This window comes from Myotis myotis, unplaced genomic scaffold, assembly GCF_014108235.1.
Source record: "Myotis myotis isolate mMyoMyo1 unplaced genomic scaffold, mMyoMyo1.p scaffold_m19_p_17, whole genome shotgun sequence".
NCBI lineage: Eukaryota > Metazoa > Chordata > Mammalia > Chiroptera > Vespertilionidae > Myotis > Myotis myotis.
In genome coordinates, this window is record NW_023416321.1 from 32,944,388 (window position 1) to 32,963,172 (window position 18,785).

Genomic DNA, 18,785 nt, shown 5'->3' on the forward strand with positions numbered 1-18,785 from the left:
GCAGGAGGCACAGACTGAACACTTAGTAAAAGATTTCATTCCGCATGACTTGTTTTCCTCCTGGAGCCAGGGCCACGCAGAGGGCTGGGGGCAGTGTGTGTTGGGGGGGCGCAGGGGAGAGGGGGTGAACCTGCTTCCTCGGGCGAGTGTTGCTCGCCCTCCCCCTCGAGGAAGCCGCCCTCCCCGGGGGAGGAAGGGAGAGAGCCCTCTGCTGGGCGCAGCCAGCGGGTACAGCTCCACGGACAACGGGTTGTCCGCGTCTGTAGAACTGGGGCGGCCTCGGCCGCTTTACCTCTCGTGGGTGGAGTCGTGTGACCTGGTCAGAGGGCGTGGCCTGTCATTTCCCAGCCAGTCCAGGGACACCCGTCGGTTCGCCACCCCTTTGCGGTCAAGCCCAAGCTCCCCCCGCCTCCCCAAGCATCTCGCTAACAACTAGGCACTTCCTCCGCCCTGAGCGCGGGACAGAGCGGACGCCCTCTGGCCGCGCAGCACCGTGGCGGAGGCCCCGTCCCGCGACCTCGCCAGGCCAGCTCCTGCCGGGTCCCGGGTGAGGCGCGCGGCGTGGGTGCCCGACGGACGCTCGCCTCCCTGAGGCTCCATTGTCCAGGCTTCCCGCGGGGGAAGGCGTTCCATTCCCAGTCCCGTACCCAGCCCAGAGGCGGGGTCCCAGGTTGCAGGTCCGAAGCCTGGGCAGGCCGAGCCCTTGCGCCCGCCCGGCCGGCCTCACCCTCCAGGTTCGGAGCCGTCGGGAGCGCTGCGCTAGTCCGTGCCGTCCACCAGCTCGCATAGCATGTTCTCCAGCGCCGTGATGCGCTGCTCCTGGGCCTGCACCTGCTCCCGCAGGGCCTTGATCTGCTCCAGCAGCGTCTCCAGCGTGTTCTGCTGCGGGGCGCGGAGGACAGGAGGCGGTGTGGGCGGGGGAGGGGGGAGGGGGGGAAACGAACGTGTAGACTGGGTCTGGGTGGGGGCGGGCGGATCTTACCGATAAGGGGGCGTCGCTGGCTGACTGGCTGCGGCGGGGGCCGGAGGGCGGGCGCGCATCCAGGATGTTGCGCTTGGTGACTCGGAGCTCGCGGTGCTTGGGGGGGACGTACCCATCCCTCAGCGAGATGAGCACGGGCTCGGCGTCCTGGCCCGACAGCCACTCGTCCGCTTCTAGGGCCGGCTCGGGTCCCGGCGTGTCTGGGTACAGGTCGTCCTGGAACAAGTCTGACTGCGGGGTGGTGGGGGGAGGGAGGAAGGGACAGGGGGACGAGGGTTAGCAGGTGCCGGGCCTGCTCCGCTTCCGTCCACCTTGGAGCCCTGCCCAGCCCCTCACCTTGCGGGGCACAGTCATGATGATGGGTTCACACTTCCTTTCGTGCAGCTTGTAGAACCTGTAAGGGAGGGGGCTCAGCACCCCCGCAGGCTCCCCCCGGGAAGGGGTTAGAGGCCGGCACTTGCGGAGCGCCTGCCAGGCACTGCCCTTTAAGCACATGGTTAGTCCCACTGGAAATGCCTGATGGGGTGTCAGTCATCATCTTACAGATGGGGACACGGAAGTTCAGAGGCTGTCGAGTTAGAGCGGGGGCTGGCGCTGGCAACAGCTGGTTTGACACCCCCCGCCCCCGCTTTCCCACGATCACACTATTGGGGACGCCCCCGTGTGTCCCCCACGGGAAGTGAGCGCAGGCGGAGGCTGCTGACCGGGCGATCTCGCATTTGCTGACGTCCAGCCCCCGCTTGGGCATGAACCCCATGCCCCGCTGCGGCTCCTTGCTGCCGAACGTGTTCAGGTAGTGCACGAAGGGTGGCTCGTCGGTGATCTCAAAGTACCGAATGCTGCTGTCGCCCTGCAAAGCCAGCTGGTTCAGAGACGCCCCGGGCAGGCGCCCCCCCCCCCCGCCCCCCGGCCCGGCGCGAGCACCTTGCCACACAGGTAGACGATGCTGGAGTCGGCGTCGTAGAAGGGCAGGAGGACCCCGTTGCTCGTGTCCATCTCCTGCAGCGCCACTGGCTCCACGAAGTTGTTCTGCCCGAGCATAGGAGGCGTGAGCAGCCCTGTCCCGCCTTCTGCGCGGCTCCTGGATCCCCTGAAGCCCCGGGAGGCTTCCTGCCGCCCCCAACCCCAGGCGCTCCCGCCGCAGTTCCTGTGAACCGAGTGGCAGGCCCCTGCACACAGGCCCCTCAGGGCAGCATGCAGTCACCGCAAACCACCCCCAGGGACTCGGCATCACCGGTTGGGGGCGCCAGCGTGGGCTCCTGCAGGCGACGCAGCAAAACTGGGCGGAGGGGTGGCTGTGCGGGTGGCAGGCGCTGCAAAGAGGGCAGCAGCCCCCAGCCCTGTCCAGGTGGGCATGCCCTGCGGGTGGGGGACGCCTGGCCCCTCTCCCGTGATGCCAGTCCCCGGGGCACACACCCCACGCTTCCAGCTGCGTTACCGGGTCCCACAGGCCCAGCTCTCGCTGGCTCATGCGGGTGAAGCCCGTGGTGAAGATATGACCCTGGCGCGTGAAGATGGCCCGCATGGGCCTCATCCCCTCGTGGGCCGCAAACCTCTCCTGGGGGCAGGGGGAAAACAGGGAGAGGCGTCACCCAGCTGCCTGCCCTGGGGGTGCTGGAGGGCCCAGCAACCTGCTGGCGGACTTACGGGGGGCGGAGACAAAAAGGGGCCTAAGTACTCAGCTTCTGGGGCCCTAACTGTCCCCGGACCGGGGGCGCGTCTGGGCCTTGGGAGACCTGAAGGCGTGCGTCTCAGCGGATGACGAGCCCTTAAGCGCTCTCCGAGGCTGATCCCTAGAGCAGGGGGGTGTCTGCCGGTGTCCCGGGGACGCGGCGAGGCTGCTCCAGAAGGCGCCCTCTTGGGCGCCGGCCGCGCTCCGGGCTGACCTAGCGAAGTCGCGAGCGCACGCCCCGGCGCAGCCTGGCCTACCGGGTCCCAGAGCGCGAGTTGTCGCTCACTCATCCTGCTGAAGCCGGTGCTGAGTAGCTTCCCGTCTGCGGTGAAGACGGCCCGCATCGGGCGGGCGCCCTCGTGAGGCCGGGCTCGCTCCTGCTCGCGGGGTTAGTGGGTTAGAGGGCCCGCCAGCCGCGCGCACTGGGCGCAGACATACATGCACGTGCCCCCGCACCCCGCGTTAGTCTGAGGCTGGTGAGGCAGGTGCCAGCCACCGCCCTCCCAGGGCACCAAGGCGAGACCAGCAGCGCGCGAGGACTATCCCCCCCCCCCCCTCCGCCCAGCGGGTCAACTAGGGCGGAAAGGGCCGGGCCTTGAGCCAGTGTCAGGCCCTGGGCCCTGGAAGATGGCTCTGGGTGCCGGCTGAGAGGAGAGGGGTCCGGAGCTCAGGCTTCATGCAGGTTCTAATGGGAGGATGGTTTGCAGTTCCTCCCCTGCTCCTCTGAGCTCCTGAGATGGAGGGGAGGGAAGGGAAGAGGAATAGGGCAGAGAATTCCTGGCTCAGGGCTTAGGGCAGGGAGCTGTGGCTGCAGACACTGGGAGGTGGTGGTGGGTGGAAGCACTGGCCTCTGCAGTTGGGATCGGGGAGGTGAGAGCTGGGACCAGGGGCTCAGAGGATCTCAGGCCCAGGGGCCTGACCGTTGGTTCCTGGGGTGGGGGCTGGGGAGTGGCCAGGCCAGGCACTCACCGCCACCACCTGGCCCTTGCGGGGGTCGACAATGCGCAGGGTCTTATCCTTGCAGGTGGTGGCCAGCAGGCTGCCATTGCTGTTCCAGCACACGCTGTGGATGATGTCCGGGTGCATGTCGTCCAGGCTCAGGAGCACCTCCCCGGTGCCCACGTTCCAGATGATGATCACATTGTCACCACCTGCCCAGAGTGGCCAGTTACCGTCACCTGGGCCCTGCCTTTGCCACCCTCCCCCCAAGAGCTACAGTAGGGATCCCTCGCTAGGCCCCCAGACCTGCACTGAGCAGGACATTCCGGGCAGTGGGGTGCCAGGAGAGGATGCCCACGCGCTTGGAGTGGCCTTCTAGTGTGATGATGGGCTCTGTAATGTTGCGCATAGGGGTATAGTCTGGAATCTGCCACACCTGGGTAGGAGGAAAAGGCAGAGGGGGGGTAGGATGAGGAGCTACTTTGTCCCTCAGCGCCTCCCTTACTTCCCCTCCCTGCCCCTCCAAGCCTACTGGTGTCAAATGTAGGGCAAGATGTGATGGTGCCTGCCTGGGTCAGAGGCGGCTGGGAGCCAGGAGGGGCACTGCCAGCTCTCCAGAAATCTTCATCACCCCAGCAGGGAGACTTCAGAGCAGTAACTCCCTACTCTTCACCCCCAAATTGGCCATGGTTATTATTAGTCTTAAGCAGTGCATCCTGGGAGGGAGTGGGCATGTAGCTAAAGATAGCCTGGGAGCTGGGGAGGACAGGGCCCTGGGACCCAGCACCTCCCTTAGCACCTTCTCTAGAACAGGTGAGGCAGCCCCAGTTGCTTCCCCTGCCCAACGACCCAGCGGCTTCCAACTGGCTCCTACCATAATGGTGGTGTCATCTGAGGCACTGGCGATGACGTTGTCATTGTGTGGGCACCAGTCGATGTCCAGCACAGGGGCAGTGTGCCCAGTGACCAGTGGGTAGTTCTTATCCACTCGTCCTGTCTAGAGGAGTGAGAGAGAGAGAGATGTGGGCCACTCTCCCGTGTGATTTTGGGGGGCGGGCCGGGGACCTGTTTACATCTCAATTCTCTATCATTCATTTTCTCTTTGCAGACCCCTCTCTACACCTCCAATCTCATTCAGCCTACTTCCTGTACTTCGGTGAAGGCAGACAGAGATGAAGTCATTTAATACAGTGGGGCCTTGACTTACAAGTTTAATTCGTTCCCAGACCGAGCTCATTAACTCAAATTACTCTGTCAACTCAATGCAAAAAATCGGCCGAGAGACAGCTGGTATCTCAAAAAACTCGTTAGTCGGGACACTCGTAAGTCAAGGCCCCAGTGTATCAGGGACTCAGACACAGAGAGGTCAGGTGACTTAACCAAGGACACACAAGATGCTGGTAGAGCCAAGATCTGAACTCTTAGTCCAGTGCTCCTCCAAAACGCCTGCTTGGAGGCTGTTCTTGAGCCTGTTCCCCCAGTTGGGATGTCTATGGGGAGCCCCTGGTGGAAGAGGTGAAGGTGAGATAGTACATAGTGTAGCACCTGACACCCTTGGCAGGTTCCCACCATGTCACTGGTTTACTTTGGAACCACAAGCAGCAGGCAGTCCTGGTGCCTGTTATGCTCCAACCTGAGCTGGGACCCATCTATTTTTGGTCTTTATGGGCTGTTCGTGGGGGCTCTGAAGCCGTTGCTGGGCTGGCATCGGCCCAGACGGTGGGGGAGAAGGGTGGCTGTGTGGCACTGGAATGACAGTAGTAACTGGGGGAGGAGGTGGCTCCAGCTGAAATTTGAGCCCTGGGGATGGTGTCCTTGTATGGTGTCTGCATTGTCCTGGAGTGAGTCATTGGCTATTGTCAGGTCTTCCTGCCACCTGTGGGGCCTCCCCTAACAAGGTGTAGGGGGCAGAATCCAGGTCAAGGTCATGCTTGGGGTGGGCAGGCTGGGGGTGGAGACGGCAGAGGGGCTTCAGGCTACTCAGCAAAGGTGGTGGTCATTACCTGGGTCAGGGAGCAGGGCTCTGGGCTTCTGTGTCATGACCCCCTGACCTCTGTTCTCATGCACCTCCCTGTAGGAACCAGAGTGGGGAGGTGGCCAGGGACTCTGGAGAGCCCGACTCTGTCCTCAGTGTGAAGCGGTGGGGTGTGATTTAGCCAAATGGTTATCCTGGACTGGGGAGAAAGATCCTCACACCCAAAACATGAGGGGGGCGGCATTAGGAGAGAGAGGAAGAGAATCTGGCCAGGCCCTGATTCCACTGCTTCCCAACTATCTCCCTCACCCACTCCTGGTCCCACCTGGGACCAGGGTGCTGGGCTGTGAGTGGGCACAGGCCACTGTGAAGCTGCTGCTTTGGGAGGGGAACGGAGCCTCCTAAGGGGCCCGTGAGGGCGTGGGGAACAGGGAGCTGCCAACCCAAACAAACCACCCCCCTGGTGGAGGAAGGGAACTAGGTGAGAACAGAGGCTGCTGCCAGGAGTGCCCAGGGGCCACAGCCAGTGTCCTCCCCGCCAGCTTCCTTCTCCTCATCCCTCACCTTGGCCAGAGGCAGGACGATGAAGGCACCTCCGCCTCCAGCCTCCACAATAATGGCCAGGAATTTGGGGTTGACGGCGCAGAAGGAGCTGTCCCATGTGACCTTGGACACACGGATGTCCTCGTAGGCCTGGTCGGCCTTTGCCGCCTGCCCAAACACGTGGCGGAACTTGCTCTGCCGAACCACGCGCCGGCTCATGGCTGGGGGCAGCGATGGAGGCTCTCAGTGCCCAGAAACGCCTTCGGTCCTTAGTCCTGTGAACTGTGGGAGGCAGGAAGAGAGAGTGTGTGTGTGTGTGAGAGAGGGTAGAGGGTGGGGTTAAGGAGCAAGTGAAAAGGCTTATCTGGCCAGGAGTTGGGTATAAATTAATTCGGAGTCTGGTCCTAGAAGCAGGGAGCTTTCTTCAAGATGATGAAAGTATGAGACAGTTCTTTGCCACCTCTCAAGTGGGGCTTAATGCAAGGGACTAGGATGTGGGTGGACCTGACTTCTCAGAGACCCAGACTGAGGGGGCACTGGGCCCAAAAGCTTCCTGGAAGGTGAAGTGGTTTGGGGAGGAGCCTCAAGGCCAGGCTGCCCTCCCACTGCCAGCCTTGAGTGAGCATCTCCTCACAGAATTGGTTTATCTGCCAGAGGCACCTGGTCCAGAATCAGAGGCCTTGGCCCTTGGATCCTGGCTAAAGCTGGCTGTGGGGCTGGAACGGCAGCCCCCCACGGTCCTCATCTCTGGCATAGTTCAGGCAGAGGGTTTGTAATTTTCTAAAAATTTGCCACGGAGGAGTTCCTCCTGTCACCTACCCTGAGTCCTTCCTGCTGCTGTTTTTATCCATCTCCTCCATGTTGTTTTGGGGACACAGTGCAAGGTGGGTCATCCTCCTTCCACTCCTCTCTGCACTGGCTTCTCCCAAAGGCCTTAACAGTGGTTCTGCCTTTTGCCTCCCATCCTGTCCTTCCTGCTTCTCCTCTGAGTCCCGACTCCTCCTAAACTCTCCTGGGGGTGGGGTGCTCCACCCCAGGGCCAGATTTGCAGGAGCGGGAGGCTGAGGTGCCTTTTCTCCAGCCGGGGCCTGCCCTACGCTCTTCCCCAGGGGCACAAGGAGCTCTTCCAAAGCCCAGCCACCGACTCCTGTCCCCTAACCACCCCGGCATCCCTGTGCCCTTCAGGCTGCTTCTGCAGCCCGGGGCCTAAGGCCTGGACTTCCCGAACCCTCCTTGGGCCTCTTGCCCCAGCACCGCGTTCTTGTGAGACTAGGTGTCTGCACCCTTTGGGCGCCGGTCGCTGCCCGTCCAAATATAGACACCAAGTCTGCCCCACCCGGGGCGGGGGGCGCAATCCTGTGCCCCCTCCAGAGATCCTGCCTGCTCGGCTGTCTGCAGTGGTGGCGGGGGGCGGGGGGCAGGGAACGGGGATACCTGGTCCTGGGCGGGCCGAGGGGCGCTCACGCAGCGACTCCTCTGCGGAGGGAGCTGGGGGCGCGCTGGCTCCGAGGTAGGCGGCAGGGGCCGGAAGGAGCTGCGGCTCCGGTGTCCGCGGCGTCTGGGCCCGGGTGTGGGGCTGCGCGCTCCAGCCGCTGCGTGCGGCTCTCCGGGGCCGGGCGCCACTGCAGTCCCAGCTGCCGCTGCCATCAACCTGCGAAGGCGGAGCCCAGGCGGAGGGCGGGACCAGAGGTGCCCCGCCCCATCCCGCGGCGGGAAAGTTGAACTCTGTGGCCTCAGAAAAGCATCGAAAGTAATCGTTTTGGCTCAGTGGCTAGAGCCTCGGCCTGTGGACTAAAGGGTCCCAGTTTCAATTCCAGACAAGGGCACAAGCCGGCGTTGCAGGCTCGATCCCCCCCAGTGGGGGGCGTGCAGAAGGCAGCCTATGAATGATTCTCTTTCTCCTTTCCTCTCTAAAATCAATAAATATATATATATATTTTAAAAAGTAATCGTAGGGGTGTGTGCGGGGTGTGGGGTGTGCGCACTCCTTACCCGCCCTCGGCTCCTACCGGGTGTGATGGGCGCTGAGAGGGGCAATGGACGAGGAGGGGGCGCGGTCCTCTCAGAGCCAGCGGCCTGGCAAGATCAGGTGCCTTCGCGCCTCATTCTTGCTGCAATCACACCCCCAATTTAGCCCGGGGTGGGGGTGGGGGGGGAGACAAGGAACCGGGCCGTGGGACTGCACCTCCATACCCTCTTTCGGAGAGGTCCCGGAAGATGCTCTGGGGGAGAAAAGCGAATGCACCTGGACACCCTGGGAACGCCAGTTCAAAGGGCAGCGGCTGTAACAGGTCTTTAGCCAAGTTATTTTTTTAAGTTACTTATGTATGGATTTATTTTTAATCCTCACCCGAGGATACTTTTTCCATTGATTTTTTAGAGCGAATAGAAGGGAGGAGGAGAGACACACAGAGAGAAGAAACATCCACGTGAGAGAGACACATTGACCAGTCGACCAGGCGGGGAAAGGAGCCTGCAACCGAGGCCCGTGCCCTTGACCGGCAGTCCGCTCTGCCCACTGTGGCCAATTTTCAGATGCTCAGCCTGACTCCTCAAGTCTTCTGGGCCGTGTTTGAATTGGTGCCCGCCTCTGTTCCAGGGAAGACCCCGCCTCTTCCCAACCCTCTCAGGACCCAGAGATCTGGGTATGGACCAAAGTTAAAAAGGAGATAAAAAGAAATCTGGTCAAAATACAGTCAGTGAATAACAATTGGTCCCTGTAGCTGCAGTCTACCTAGTGCCCGCCCCCTGCCTGGAACTGTTTTTCTTTTTTTAAAAAAATATATTTTTATTGATTTCAGAGAGAGAGGGAGAGGTAGAAATATCAATGATGAGAGAGAATCATTGATTGGCTGCCTCCTGCATGCCCCACACTGGGGATCGAGCCTGCAACCCAGGCATGTGCCCTTGATGGGAATCGAACCTGGGACCCTTCAGTCTGCAGGCTGATGCTCTGTCCACTGAGCCGACCAGCGAGGGCTGGACCTGTTTCTTTGGATCATAAAGCCCCGGGGGGCAGTGGCATGGGGCCAGTTATTCCCGCTCTCCAGGCACAGCTGGGAATCAATGTAAGTTTTCCAGAGGGCAGAGGGGAGAGGAGATGGTGGGGACCTGGGGGGCCCTCTCAGGCTGCTTTCTCAGGCGAGTTCAAGTCCTCATGACTTGGAGGGGAACAGAATCAAACTGTTCCAAGTGTTCCAGAAAGAATTCATGTTACGGAGGGATCATAAGGGGAGATGAGGAGTCTCCCGTCTACCTAAAGATTCCAGGCACAGAATTAGGAAGAAAAGACCTTAATGACTCAGTTGCTCCCTAGCTCACACGTGCTAGACACTGTCCTAAGGGTTTTACACATATTAATTCCATCCTAACGGTCTTCTGAGATGGGTGTTATTAATATCCCTACTTTACAGATGGGAAAACTGAGGCACAGAAGTTAAGTAGCTTACCCATCACTCAACTGGTAGTTGATGATGCCGAGATCCTTACCCAAGTGGCCTGGTGTCTAGGTGCATGTTTCTCAGACCACGTGTTTCTGCCTCTCCTTGAAGGCCAGTGCCACTCTCCCTCACACATGCTGATGCTGACAGTTACTGCTTCGTGGGCAGAGAGGAAAGGACACCAGGACTAATTAGAAAACTGGAGTTCCAGCCCTGGCTGTTACCCTATTTTTGCAGCTTTCTGGGCTGTAAAATGACGAGGGCTAGGTCAGGTCCTTTCTAATTCTGCACCACCTGTTGGCAGAGAAGGAGTTTGACATGTTGCCTCCTACTCTAAAAGGACATCTTTTGTCCCCCTGGCCTTTCCTCCTCTTTAAAGAGCTGGGTGCTCCATTCTAGAGGGAAGGTCTGGGACTAGGAAGCAGGAATCCTTCAATTCAACCTGCCTTCAGTTCCACCATCTGGGAAATTGGGGGAGGGGGGGGTGCGCGAGGTGCTCGCCAGTTACAGGAGCCAGGATTCACAGGTATTGCTTGGACCTGGCATGACTCAGACCTGCCCTCTAGCCTTCTTTTGGCTGCCAAGCCCTGGCGCAGTTGTGGGTGGGCGGAGCCACGGCACAAAGTGCCAAGCGGGTGAAGAAGCCACTGGGGCTGGTGCTTTCCCTTCTTGTTATTCAAACTGTCAGCTGGGCTCTGAACTCTCTCTGTGGAAAACAAGCATGGATTTCATCTTTCATAAAGCCGTTTTCTGGAAGCGGTGTCCTGGTAACTTGAGACATGATTTGGTCCATTTCCCTGGGCTAGAAAGCCCACACTGAGCTTATCTGGACTGGTTGGGGCTCTGGGCACCAGTGGTATGCTCCTCTCACTTGATATGGACAAACCAGAATGAAGCAAGCTGACAATGTTAGTTCAAGGCAGTGTTTTTGCTGGGAATTTCATTAAATGTTGTTAGCAATTTGGAATCGGAGCTTTCCCCACAGAGTAGTGCTGCCCTGTATGTGATGAGCAGTCCTGCTGTCTGTGGAGGGCTGGGAGAAGTGGAAACCTGTCCCTCCACCCCAGCCTGTGTTAGAGAACTGCCCTTTCGCCCTCTACCATCGACATCAAATGCTTCTCTTCTAATGATGGGAGAGGGTTAGTTTTTACGTTGGAGAGTCATGCCCCATTTGTAGCAACCTTAGAGTAAGCAGAGGTATTGTGCTGAAGGCTTGGGTGGGTGTCTAGAGAGGTCACCCACCCAAGAGTTCCAGTCCCTGCTGGGGCCGGTCAGGGCAGCTGTCCCCGAGCAGTCACTCTGCACCGCAGATGGCGAAGGAATTTTGGTCCCTTTGCTTATTCATTCTCCTAACATTCAGGTGGTGGCTTTGGCAAAAGCCTCTTTGACCAGGCAAGTTCCCAGCTTAGTCACTTGATTGGAGCCACAGTACCTGCAATGATCTTTAGTGATCGTATTTCCCATGTGCTCTTTATTCTGTGGGAGGTAGAAAGTTATATTTTTTTCCCAGAGGTCAGCTTAAGGGTGTGCTTGATGGAGATCAATCAATGAGCATTGCTTCATGTTTATCATCAGTGTTCTCTTCCAATCCCTATGCCTTCTTCCACCCACCCTATTTGTTGTGCTTGATTAAGTACACGCATTTCATCTTCAAAATAAAAATTTATTCAGTCTGTAACAAGAACATTGAATCTGCACATTTGCGCACAAGTTCACATTTAAAAACAGCGGAGCACATCAGTAATAAAAAAATCTATGATACAAGTGGAACATCCCAATCACTATGAAGATTAAGGAAGGAGATGAGACCACTCTTTATATTCTGCTTCAAATGCCTCAAAAAGGTCCCAGAGATTCCAGGGAGCACCTGCTTCATTTAATAAAATGTGAGCATAAAAGTTTGGGGTGGCCTGGGGCAAAGGTAACAAAGTCTATTGGACTAGTTTTCCACATTTATAACAAGCCCTACAAAATAATGTAGAGAGAAAGAAAAAAGAAAAAGAAAGAAAAGAAAGGCACCTTAAGCTATACCAAGCAAACCAAGTCCAATAAAACATAAAAACCAACTCCCTGTGGCCTTATTGACTGGGAAACATTTCAGGGCATTCCCCAGTTTACCGGCTGGGTCACCAGCTCGAGCGAAGCCCTGGGCATTAGCTCTGCATGTGTATACAGGATGCTGCCGCCAGTGTTGTGGTGAGGACACAGATAGTCATATACCCCTTGGGGCCTGTTCAAGCCCACGGGGGGTGATTCCAGTTTAGAAATCCTGCCCTAGAACTCGGGGCACTGAGAAAATGAGGCTGGTTCTCTTTCCACAGCAGGAGCCGGGCTGAGTCACCCTGCACTCCAGGCTGGAGGAGTACAGAAGCACCTTGCGAGAGCTCTCCATGGCAACCAGGGACCCCAAGCCCGGGAGAAGGGTTAGGGGTGTGCAGCTGCCTGCGTTGGCAGCAGGCTTTTTCTTAATATGGGGACCGGATGAGTTGAGACACCAAATACAGTTGTCTATACATGCCTTGTTCTTTTAGGTTGAAGGGGAAAACAAAGTCCAAGAGCCTCTTAAGTTGGATTGGTGACGAAAGAGCTAAAATTTCATCTCATCTACCATCCAAAAGCAAAACAAAATTAAACAAAAATGACACTAGCCATTCACCAGTACAACCATCACTGTAAGACACACCATCACTGAGGAGATGACGACTATTTCCGTACAGGGTGTTGGGCGGGAGTGCAGGACACAGATGGAAGTCAGCTCCAGGTTTTCCCCGCTCACCCGTGCGGGCTCACCATTACAGCGGTGCTCTGTGTGAGGGCTCACAGGACAGCCAGGTTTGGGTCCCTGGAGGAGGACACTGAGCTGCCATCAAGATGATGCACGTTTTAATACTCACACAATGTAAACAAAGTATCCACAAATAGTTGTAAAAAAAAAAAAAAAAGCCAAAGAATGGCTTTATTTAAAAATGCCCTTAAAAGTGAACCATTTTGCATAATGCTTTCTTAAAAAAACAAAACACTCCCACAAAAACATCTTTACCAAACATGCCTAGATCACTTCAGAACTGAATCCTCAGAAGGAACAGGTGAAGATTTCTGTGAGCTGCCACGTCTCAGAAGCTTCAGGTCTATCCAACAGCATCTGTCTGCGGCCCTTTATCAGGAGGGGACCTCAGAACCTAGGCTGTCCTCCTCATGCTGTCCTCGGAGCTCTTGGTAATTCCCAAGATGAGAGAGAGGAGATACGGTAGGGATAAAGGTAGAGAACCAGGATAATGCTAGATAAAGAGTTGGAAGAGGCGAGATGCTAGGAATGATCCCAAACATTCAGAATCTGAAAGGCAACCAAAATGAGGAGAGATGAACGTTACTGTACCACAGTACTACATTGTCTTCTATATATACACTACTCCTAAGTGTTTCTAAAATTATAAAAGGGTAGGGGGTTTCTCTCCTTCCTACTGACCAGGTAGCCATCCAGATTACAGCTCAAAATCTGTGTGCTCCTGGGGCTTTTGCCCCATGCACCAAAATGTTATTTTTACACACACACACACACACACACACACACACACACACACACACACACTCACAAAGAGAGGCACTGGGTCAAGGCCTTTCCTACTCATCTCTGTCAACCTACCAGACCTGCTGTCCCAGGGCTGGGTTTTCCATGAACAGGAAATAGAAATAGGCCACCCGAGATTATCAAAAGTTTGAAGAGAAGAGAGTCTGAAAAGTCCTTGATAGCTCATCATGTTCTTTCCCTGGACATCGCTCAGTCATGTAAATAACATAAGAACACTCAGCGGTGCCAGAGTCTGAGAGGACTGGCAAAACCCCTTGGCACTGGCTGGATTGCAGACTCTGTGTAGAAGACGTTTACTTAGGCAGGTAAACTGAATGATAAAAAATATTTTTTAAAAATGGAAGGCGAGCAGGAATGTTTCCTTTAATCCAGTGATCTTCAACTGGTGTGTGGCAAGAATTTTTAAAACCTGTAATACCTGATTATTTAGTCAGGGGCACTGACCTCTTTTCCCTTGGATTGTCAAAAAAAACGACAACAGCCAACACAACAATAGCTGTGGGGTGTGAATGTCCTGTCTTGAACCATAAATATACAGGTCACGGAAAAGAGTTAGCTGCATCTTATTGGTCACGTCGCATAATAAGATTGTGTTAATTCTTGGTACCAGAAATCCTTATATACAAGTATAGGCACCTGATTTTTAAAAGTCACTTAGGAGGCAAAAAGGGTAGGTAATTACTATTTTTAAAAATCAATCAAAATTATATCTATTTTTTGTCAGACTGGCAAAAAGATATATTTTTTGGTGTGCTGCAGAATTTTAGTAATTAGTTTATGTGTGCCATGAGATGAAAAAGGTTCAAAATTGCTGCTCTATTCTTTAAAAGAAAGTTTCTGTTTTTTTTCACAGCATTAGAAGGTTCCCTCCCATGTTTGTTGTTATTTAATGCAGTGAGACTGAGCATCAAACACAGGAGGGGAGAAGAGAGAACAGGACAGTTGTCTATCCTGCTTGTACTTCTTAACACAAGGAATGTCACCGTCTCCAGGGAGTAACATGAATGGACTCCACTGCCTGAACCTCCAGGCAAATCCTCCTCTTCCCAGCCCTGCCAAAATGTCCTGTCCTTTCCCCATCAGAGTGGTGGTGGAGTTGCCTCAATAGGACAGGGCAGTTTAGACGGATGAGCCTCCTCACACTGGTATATACCACCCAACAAAGCACTTTACAACACATTCCATATCCAGGAACCACAAAGCTGTGTGAATGATACATTTGACATTCAAGGAAACTATTTAGGGAAAGCATGGGTATATATAATTACTACACCATAAAGCAGGTCTCTACACGTATAGCAGATTTCTGTCCAATGTGCTTCCTGGCAGTGATGTCAGATGCAACTACGGCTTCCACCTGGCAACTGAATTCACAGCTTCTCGAGCACTTGCGAGTGGCCTCAGTCCACTTCTTCTCTCTCCTCTGAGTCACCCTACTACCTGCCCCACCGCACACTGGCCTCTGACACCACTTTGACGGTCTGTGCAGCTGCCTTTTCCTCTCAGGGCTGTGATGAACCAAAAACCCAAAACTCAAGCCTGTCCTTGGTCAATCTCTCAACAATGTGGACATCAACCAAAGCAAACAGGAATCAAATTTGCAAACCTCTTCAGTTTTGATGAGGGTCCTCCATTCCAGTCTCAATATGTTTTCTGGAAGAGGCTGGTTTATGGCAGGTGCTGCTGTCCTAAGATCTCCACAGCGGCAGCAAAGCAGCGGCATCCTAAACGGACTCTGTAAGGCGCCTGCCCTTGGCGGAGGCCACCCTGCAGCCTCTCAGCCTAGTCCATGAGGAGCTTCCCCCTGGGGAAGCAGGAAGCCGTTAACACTCCCATACACTCCCCGGCTGTGGGTCAGTGAAGGCGAACAACTTTCTGGGATTTCAGTTGAGGACGCAGCTGTCAAACTGTGATCTAAAGGGAACCTTTAGGGGTTTCTCTGAGGAGGGTTACTAATGCATAATTTGGCAGGAGCTAGCAATTGGGAGCCTCCATTTAAACAATAAAACAACTGTCAATATACTCTACAGATTCCTACAACACCCATCAGTTTTATTTCTGTTGTCTTTTTCCAGTATAACTCCTTAAAAAAAATAAATCAAAAAGACCCTCTGACATCAATAACAAAACACTGTAAGAATATGACATTATGTACATAAATACTGTGTAAAAACTAAAGAAATGACAAATCTTCCAGGAAAAGGGGGGAAAAAACTTATGTCAAGTGTTAACAGTGATAATATCAAAAAGAAAACTTTGCATTCAATGGAGGTTATACAAAAGTAATGTAACAATTCAAATGTCATCTATGAAATAAAACAAAACAAAACAGGCAGCATTGAGAGAAACAGCATGAGGGAGGAAAATAAATTGGAAAAAATATGGCCATTAAACTCAGAGGCCCACAGAATTATTCAAGTAATGGAAGGGTTAAAACCCTATATATGTATTCATTTTACAAGAACACATTGACTTTCAATTGCTATTTTTCAAACTTGTCCCCGTTGTGTCTCAGTTTCCCATTTTACCTCCTTATGCTTTTCTCAACAGAGGACCTCTTGGATTTCATTTGGGGTTGACTTTTAATGTAATAAAAAATCTGATTTATTAACAAGTTTATAAAGCCAGCCATTATGATGCCTTTCTTTAACGATCCACTCTGGAACACCAGGAGAATGGATTCTGGAAGACCCCCTTTGAAAATAGCAGAACCTCCAAAGGGCTGGGGCTGGGGACCAGGCTGAGAGAGCGCTGATGTCCCCTGCTGTCCCATTGCCCTTCAGCCCACCTGAAGCATCAGGCCTGGAGAACAAGCCATCGTCACACTGGCCCAGGGGCAGCATTTTCAATTTCCGGCTTCACCCCCACCCTCCCCATCTGCTTCCATCCTCAATCAAGCATGCATGCCTTTTCTCAGAGGGCAAAATGAGGAGCAGGTGGCAGTTGATTGAAAAACAGCAATTTGCCTTTGATAAAGGTGTTCTTTGAAAATGAGTATATTTTGAGGTTTGAAATTTCTAAAAATAAAAAATGATAAAATGGTCTTGCCGTCCAAATCAATCTCTCTCTCACACACACAGAGGGAGAAAACCCTAAACTCTGCATGTGCCAGGAACAGTAAAATGACCAAAATGTTATAAAATTAACCGATAAAGTGCATGTTCCTTACATATTACACCTGCCCCTTTTATAAACATTTCTTTTAGAAAGTCACATGTGTAGGCTCAGAATCACATGGTATTATAGAAAGGGTTGGTTGTCCTTTTTTTATCACTTGCTTTTTTCAGTCTCCTAAGGGGGTGAGTTCTGTGGTGCTGCTGCCGGGGAGCCAAAGCCAGCCCTGGAGCTGGGCCCGCCCACGGCAGCCCCTGGGTCTGCAGCAAAGGCAGGCCTCCTTCAGAACTAGTCAATTCCGGTCCTGCCTTGGGGAGCAAACACTGCTGACTGCAACCAAACTCTTTGGCATACTGTACAAGGGGCCTCTCCACTGGCTTGCTCTGCGCGATACACTCTGTTGTTTTAAGTTGCTCTATAAAATACTTGGTGGGCTCTGGGTTCTGGGGGGCATCTGAGTTTCCGGGGGGCTCCTGGGCCTCCATGGCATGCATGCCTGAGTCTGTTCTGATGAAGGGCTGAAGAAGTTTGAGATGAGGGGACTCAGAGGAGACAGGCTCCCTCTCCAGTAAACAGTCTTTACACAGGTCCAAGTAACCTAACTTGGCGAGGGAAGCTGAACGCCTCATTTGGGATGGTTTGGGGAGCCCTATCTGGCAAATCGCTTGGGATTCAATTTCTTTAGCGTGCGCCTTCACCACACGGGGGCTGTGGCTAAGATCCTTTATATTGTCACTACTAGAGCTATGAGGGAGTCTACAGGCCACAGGTGATGGGTCCAGTTTTTCTTGTAACTTCCCAATGTTGTCACTGCATTTGCTAATTAAGCTTAGGTCTTCACGAGTTAGCTGGGAGCCCTTATATGGCACTTCATTGCCGCCGGACAGGGGGCCCTGACTCTCTTCCCAGCGCCCCGGCTCTGCGCAGGGCTCACTGTCTGTGGTGCTGCTTTGCTCTGTGAAGCCTTCCAGGTGAACCATGGTCTGGGGATGCAGATAATCCAAGTTGGCAGATGGTACGTGGGTGGTGTGACTGACAAATGGCGCTGCTATGTCCAGGGCTGTTGCCGGGCTGTTGCCCCAGTCTTCAGGGCTGCTCAGGGTGGAGGTCGGGTCGGTGGGCCTGTTGTGCTCAGGAGAGGAAGGAGGCAGAGGTAGCACTTTGGGGTACAGAGAAACCTGGTCGGGGCCCAGCGTCCTGTTCAGATTTTCATCTAGTGCACAGAGTACAGTGATGGACTTCTCCACTTTCATTTTCCTCAGTCCTTGCTCCCCACTCTTTTCACTGGTGGCTATTTCACCCCCTGGCCCAGGGTGATTGGGGGATGTAACCGCGTGGGTATACTCAATGATTTCTATCTTCTTGGGAAAAGGGACTCCCTGTGTTTCAGATTCCTGGCATGAAACCACAGTCCGCTGCTCTTTCAGGACTCCTTGCTGTTTGGTTCTAGTCTCTGACTCCGAGCACTCCTGAGGAGCCTGCAAGGGGCAGAAATCCGGCAGCTTGGGTGCTGGAACAATGACATCTTGCTCACAATGCAGTATGGAGCCAGCCTCACACCCACTGGATTTCCCTTTGCTCTTATTCATCTCTGGTTCCCTGGGAACAAACGGATGTCCTAGGGTGGCTTCATCACTCTTCCCTTTCGGTGCCAGGTCTGCCACAGAGGAATCATTCTTGGAATTCTTGCGAGCGGACAATGAAGTACAAGCAGGAGTAACACCGTGGTGCTCTTGCTCCTGCCGCAAGCGTTCCTCAAATTCCAAGGTGGCTCGTCTTACAGACCCAGAGTACCACTTGGCACCTGGGTGTATCCCTGGGCCCCCGAGCTCTTGTTCCCCCTCAGCTGGTTCCTCTTCTTCCAAGTCTGTGGTGGATGAGGGTACAGTTAGGCAGCCTTCTGGGTCCCACTTCCCCGAGTCTTTGGCTAGTTCAGGCTGGGCTGAGCAGGAACCCTCATTCGGCTCCAGATTTCCAGGTTTGTTCTCCGGGGCCTGGGCCCTCTCAAGGGGCATCTCATGGATGGAGTTCTTCTTTGGTGTATGGCATGGGTTGGATAAAATGTCTCCCTTTAGTTGAATCTGTCCAACTCCTTGACTGATAGATTCAATCTCAGTTACAATTTCTTTGACTGAAATTGCGTTCTCTGAGTGAGATTGCATGGAAATGTCTGGGCTGACCAGTTCTGAAATTGCCTAAGAAGAAAACATAGTGAGATAGTTATGGCGAATTGTAGTCTAATGGAAAATGCCAGATTTTTTGATTACTAATCCTCGGATCCAAGAGAACCTTCTGGCTATGAGGACACAAATTGTGGAGTGCCTGGGACTGTCCTCTGCCGAGAACTGTACTCTGACCATCTGTTTCGTTGTACAAGGAAAAACAGATTTATCAAAGGCAGAGATACAAAATTAGTTACAGGTTGTATCACTGTCTACTGAACTTTCTGTTCTGTTTACTCAAACAGGATGCCAATCTAATATCTTGCTCCAAAAATGAACAGCAAATAGCGTTGGTGGCTTCTAATTTTC

The 18,785-nt window shown here is 54.0% G+C and overlaps 2 protein-coding genes across 30 annotated transcripts in view; both read right to left on the minus strand.

Annotated features, from left to right (window-relative positions):
• Window positions 1–21: 21 nt before the first annotated feature.
• Window positions 22–7,798, minus strand: CORO6 (coronin 6). Of its 9 annotated transcripts, none has more exons than XM_036340825.1 (12): window positions 7,546–7,793; window positions 6,133–6,393; window positions 4,468–4,590; window positions 3,900–4,029; window positions 3,624–3,805; window positions 2,630–3,031; window positions 2,217–2,540; window positions 1,907–2,011; window positions 1,687–1,832; window positions 1,319–1,376; window positions 983–1,213; window positions 22–879 (listed from the first exon to the last, which is right to left on the minus strand). In XM_036340825.1, exons 2-12 carry the CDS (start codon window positions 6,328–6,330, stop codon window positions 760–762), a joined length of 2,019 nt encoding a protein of 672 aa, XP_036196718.1. In that variant the 5' UTR covers window positions 6,331–6,393; window positions 7,546–7,793; the 3' UTR covers window positions 22–759. The 9 variants fall into 9 exon arrangements, with proteins under 9 accessions (XP_036196718.1, XP_036196717.1, XP_036196719.1 ...); XM_036340824.1 differs by having other exon boundaries at window positions 22–882; window positions 7,546–7,788; XM_036340826.1 differs by having other exon boundaries at window positions 22–882; window positions 2,421–2,540; window positions 7,546–7,783.
• A 3,395-nt stretch (window positions 7,799–11,193) lies between these two features.
• SSH2 (slingshot protein phosphatase 2) overlaps window positions 11,194–18,785 on the minus strand; it is a 225,269-nt gene continuing 217,677 nt past the window's right edge. For 11 of the 21 annotated variants that reach the window (XM_036340838.1, XM_036340845.1, XM_036340835.1 and 8 more), the window contains one exon: window positions 16,371–18,449. In XM_036340838.1, the coding sequence (XP_036196731.1) occupies window positions 16,371–18,449 (2,079 nt within the window). Of the gene's footprint in view, window positions 12,886–14,746; window positions 18,450–18,785 lie in introns of those variants that run through there. The other 10 variants (XM_036340851.1, XM_036340850.1, XM_036340849.1 and 7 more) reach the window with 2 other exon arrangements.